Source organism: Solanum tuberosum, unplaced genomic scaffold (genome assembly GCF_000226075.1).
Source record: "Solanum tuberosum cultivar DM 1-3 516 R44 unplaced genomic scaffold, SolTub_3.0 scf00241, whole genome shotgun sequence".
Classification (NCBI taxonomy): domain Eukaryota; kingdom Viridiplantae; phylum Streptophyta; class Magnoliopsida; order Solanales; family Solanaceae; genus Solanum; species Solanum tuberosum.
Window position 1 is genome coordinate 206,208 of NW_006239165.1, and position 5,334 is coordinate 211,541.

A 5,334-nucleotide genomic window follows, 5' to 3' on the forward strand; every position below is an offset into this window, starting at 1 on the left:
GGAAGGTGCTTTTAGTGCAGCAAGATTTCAAATTGGAGAGCATAGATATTCATTAGCAGCAGATAGCTTGGAGATTTCCGTACTATTTAGAGATTGGATTAATGGCGAGAGAAGGAGTTATGGTCGTCCACCTCTACCGACCAAATTTGAAAATGACGTTGATGAAATAATGCAAGATTTTAGTGATGACGGCATTGATGCAATGGAAGAACTAGCTAATCAACCAATTCCAGAGCATGTTAGTAGAGAAATGTTAAATGATTTAAAAAAAGATTTCCTTGGTAGCATGAACTATTAAATTTAAATGTCTATTAGTATGAGTATAATAATTCGAGGTCTAATTCAAACAGAACCCTTCCTAGAAGGTGGCTGTGTAGATTAGATTTCTTAATACTGTACTAATATTTTGTAATTCAACTTGTACTATTTAATTAATATTAATAAAAGTATAGGCTATTCGCCTTAATTATTTTTTATTATTGTCTTCAAAAGTTCAAATTTAACTTTTAAAGTGTGAAATTTAAACTTTTATAGTTTTAAAGTTTGAATTTAAATTTTCAAACTTTTAAAATTTAAAGTGTGAAATTTAAATTTTATAGTTTTATAGTTTTAAAGTTTATAATTTAAATTTAAATTTTCAAACTTTTAAGTGTGAAATTTAAACTTTTTATAGTTTTAAAGTTTGAAGTTTTGAACTTTGAATTTAAATTTTCAAACTTTTAAAATTTAAAGTGTGAAATTTAAATTTTATAGTTTTATAGTTTTAAAGTTTATAATTTAAATTTAAATTTTCAAACTTTTAAGTGTGAAATTTAAATTTTTATAGTTTTATAGTTTTAAAGTTTATAATTTAAATTTAAATTTTCAAACTTTTAAGTGTGAAATTTAAATTTTTATAGTTTTATAGTTTTAAAGTTTATAATTTAAATTTAAATTTTCAAACTTTTAAGTGTGAAATTTAAATTTTTATAGTTTTATAGTTTTAAAGTTTATAATTTAAATTTAAATTTTCAAACTTTTAAGTGTGAAATTTAAATTTTTATAGTTTTATAGTTTTAAAGTTTATAATTTAAATTTAAATTTTCAAACTTTTAAGTGTGAAATTTAAATTTTTATAGTTTTATAGTTTTAAAGTTTATAATTTAAATTTAAATTTTCAAACTTTTAAAGGGTGAAATTTAAACTTTTATAGTTTTAAAGTTTGAATTTAAATTTTCAAACTTTTAAAATTTAAAGTGTGAAATTTAAACTTTTATAGTTTTAAAGTTTGAATTTAAATTTTCAAACTTTTAAAGTGTGAAATTTAAACTTTTATAGTTTTAAAGTTTGAATTTAAATTTTCAAACTTTTAAAGGGTGAAATTTAAACTTTTATAGTTTTAAAGTTTGAATTTAAATTTTCAAACTTTTAAATTGTGAAATTTTAACTTTTATACTTTTAAAAGTTTGAAAGTTTGTATTTAAAACTTTAAAAGTATAAATTTTTAAGTGTAATGTTCCTAATTTTTTAATTTTAATAAAAAAATTATAATTTTAACGGTTGGACCCGGTTTCCGGTCCGGTCCGGTCCGGTCCGTTACCGGTCCGGGACGGGAACACGGAATTTTTTCCGGAATTACCGGTTCCGGTCCGTCCCGGTTCCGGTTCGGTTCCGGCCCGTGGTGCCCGGTTCCGTTCCGGTTCCGGAACGTCCCGATCCGATAGTCCCATTACCGGTTCCGTTGCCACCCTTAGTCTCACACAACTATTGTTGGTTGAACCTCAACCATATTAAATTTTTTTGAGAATTACATATACTTTAGCATGCGTGATGCACTCATTGATGTAAAAGTATTATCATTTGCAATTTAATGGATGTACTCTCCAATAATTAGTGGGGTTACGTTGTTCATATGTCATTTGATTTTTCCCTCTTTAATTTCACATCAAAACAAAGTTTCATTGAAAATAGTACTTACAACTTTTATAATATTTGGCCTCTAGTATATATAGACTATATAGTTGGCAGGCATAACACATTACACATGATGATATATATGGATTTACGCATAATATACAGACATATATACTACTAATATACAATAGTTATATGTCATTTTATGTACTTGTGTGTCGTGTGCATGTCATTGTATGTACAGTTAATTATACACATAAAATGATACATAGGACATATAATGAATATACACCAAATATACATTCATTTCCATCTTCAAACCACCACCATAACTACCATTCATTTCATCACATATATAACAAAAAATGCAAAACTCATTTTCATACCCCCAAAAAAAGAGTTCTTGTCAAAGTTAGATCTATCGCAAAATCTGTTTTACCAAAGCTATTCTCCCGTGGAGATTTCATTGGCAAGGTATGAGCGGTAGAAGAAGTAACACATCGAACAAAGTTTGTTTTAACTATTTTTACAAGGCTTCTCATGGTTTAAGTTTAGGTTAATATATTTAACCCAATCAAAAAATCTGTTTTACCAAAGCTATTCTCCCGTGGAGATTTCATTGGCAAGGTATGAGCGGTAGAAGAAGTAACACATCGAACAAAGTTTGTTTTAACTATTTTTACAAGGCTTCTCATGGTTTAAGTTTGGGTTAATATATTTAACCCAATCAACACAACTTTTAAACAAACTGAATTTAAACATGTCAAGATGTGATGAATTAATAAATAATTTTTTTATTCGGTATACCCATCCATCAAAATAATCGCCCCTCTTTTGGTATATTAATGTATATATACAAATTTTATACAGAATTAGTGCACATTTTTTTAATATTTAACTAGCCGCTATAATTACTTTGACAGAAAGACCAAATATATCAAAAGCAAGGGTGAATTACTAACTTGCCCAAATATCAGTAGGTTTGATGAGTCATGTTTTTATAAGCTATTTTTTCGCACAATAAATAAGAAAGGGAAAAGAGGATAATCCAAAATGAAGTCACACTGATTATATGAAGGAACACCTTGTAAAAAGTCATTTTCGAGAAAAAAGAGAACAAAGTCCCACAAACAAAGTTAGGAAAAATCATGTTACAAAAAAAAAACTAGAACAAGTAGTGAGTTTGCATTGATGCATAAGATTTTATTATTCGATTTATACATGCTCCACGTGATTAAAAAAAAGTTAGAGAAGGCAAATATTTATGGCGATTAGATTAAATTTGAGTGACCAAGCAGGTCAAATCAATAGACATGTCATGATTTAATTGGTCCAAAATTTCTTTGAATCAAAATTAATTGAATATATAGATATAAATATTCCCCTCTAACATGACAACCTCTCCTCATTTTTTATGTTGTTTTTTTTTTTTGAAAAAATAAATGTGAAAGCTAATATAATTTGTTAAAAAAAAATATAATAGTTTAAGTTTTTGAAATTTCATTATACCCAATCTTCAAATTTGATTTGAACATTTGAATTCGGCTTGCATCTTGACCTGTTTGATTACATTTTCCATTCAAATGGATCATTTTTCGGGTTCAATCTATTGGATCAAGTTAATAAACTTGAAATAACTCAAACTCATTTAAACTTACTTATGATACTTTTAACTTAATACTACAGTACATATTAGATTGCACGCAGTAATAGTTGGAAATTTATTAAATAAATAAATAAGAGATTGAAGCTAGCGATATATGATCCATGAAGAGAAATTAAAATAGTATAGATATTAATAAGAAGAAACAAAAACGTAACTTTATTATAAACTTAATTCTACCTAACAAATTAAAATACGTTGCAGATAATCCTCTTGACCACCTCAAACTCTTCCTCAAAATAAATGACAAAAAGAAAACAGAGTTGATCTCTGTATGGGACATATCTTTTTTTTTTTAATTTTTTTTTTGTTGGTAAAATTAGGGTAAGCTAGAGTTTATTTCGAAACAAAAACAAATAAAAAAATAAATAAAATGAAACATATATTTTTTATATACGAAGATCTAGCACGGACGTCCTGCGGTGCAAGAAAGTGATCCTGCAAACTTTGTAAGAATTCCAACTTTGTATGATGGCTCTGCTGGTATCAAATTTAAATTCTTTAATTTTCTTAGTGCATCTTGATCACCAGATGTTCTAAAAAAAGCACCATTTTGCATATCGTCATCTATGGATAGCCAAGTCCAATTCTTCCATTCTGATTCTTCTGCTTTTTCCCTATGTGTCACTTCTTTAATCAAAAGACTCGCTTGTGCGATAAAACGATTACCTTGACTAATAATTGTTGCTCCACTGTTTCCACCAATAGCGTACCTATTTTTTTTTAAAAAGAAAAAAGAAATAGTTTTAGTTGATATGACTAGCTAGACTTTTTGAATTTGTATGGTAAAATACACTAAAACGTTACCTCATCCAATGGGTGTAATCATTGTTGACAATATGGAAGAATCCGAATCTGACCCTAGGCATCCTTTGATCTAATCTTTTACCGAAATGGTTATAGGCCAAGGTAATTTGCATTTTCTTGTCTTCGACGTGATTATCATTAGCACCAAACAACATTGCTTTATCGTGATCGGTGAAATGACAGTTGGAGATGGTGATACCGGTTGATCCTTGGACGGCATCAATGAGCCCATCCGTGGCGCGTGACATGGATACGTGGTCAATCCAGACATCGGTTGCCGCGAAGAGACTGATGCCATCACCTTCATCCTCACTTCTTATGCCAACATGGTCTACTGAATCCCTGATCATACCCCCAGGAGTTATTCCAATGTTGTGAACGTGAAGATTAGTGATTATAATGTTGTTCACACTTTGCATCTTAAGTCCAGCTCCTTTTTCGATATGAATGTTGAATCCACGCCCATCGATTGTTTTGTGGCTTTGCATCAGTAGTTCCCTCTTTAGCTTAATATGCATATGTCTTTCGAATATGATCCACAAGGGTTCCTTTTGGATCACCGCGTGCCTAAGGGTACCTATTACAATCAAAATCAAAATAATGTGAGTCCATGTCACTCATATATGTTATACAAACTATTTAATACATGCATATATATACCAGGTGTAGGATTCTCAACGTCCTTGTCAGAATTATCTGTGACAACGTAAACACGTCCACCTTTACCACCAATGGCCTTGCTGCCGAAGCCCATTGCACAATCAGCATATTTTTCGCGATGATCAGCCCAATGAGGGTCGCATCTCCAGCATTTGTCAATAAGATTAGTGGCCATACATGGTCCTTTGTATTTTTTGGCCAAGTGCCTTCTTGTGCTGTTGTCTGCTGCAACTGTTGCCCCTACAGTCAAACAAGTTACCAACAACACAACAAGAGCCACATTGGTTCTTGTTTTCGACATTTCCATTTTT

The 5,334-nt window shown here is 29.8% G+C and overlaps 1 protein-coding gene across 1 annotated transcript; it reads right to left on the reverse strand.

Annotated features, from left to right (window-relative positions):
- Positions 1 to 3,950: 3,950 nt before the first annotated feature.
- LOC102579138 (pectate lyase-like) lies at positions 3,951 to 5,334 on the reverse strand. Its single transcript, XM_006357059.1, has 3 exons — positions 5,024 to 5,334; positions 4,364 to 4,940; positions 3,951 to 4,269 (listed from the first exon to the last, which is right to left on the reverse strand). The coding sequence occupies exons 1-3, from the start codon at positions 5,328 to 5,330 to the stop codon at positions 3,960 to 3,962; spliced, it is 1,194 nt and encodes a 397-aa protein (XP_006357121.1). The 5' UTR covers positions 5,331 to 5,334; the 3' UTR covers positions 3,951 to 3,959.

What these genes read in the sequence shown, in the direction of transcription:
- LOC102579138 (XM_006357059.1), bottom strand. Translation starts at nt 5,330, where the DNA reads ATGGAAATGTCGAAAACAAGAACCAATGTGGCTCTTGTTGTGTTGTTG. An exon ending in CGTTGAGAATCCTACACCTG is followed by an intron (nt 4,941 to 5,023) that starts GTATATATATGC and finishes TGATTGTAATAG; the next exon opens with GTACCCTTAGGCACGCGGTG. An exon ending in GATTACACCCATTGGATGAG is followed by an intron (nt 4,270 to 4,363) that starts GTAACGTTTTAG and finishes AAAAAAAAATAG; the next exon opens with GTACGCTATTGGTGGAAACA.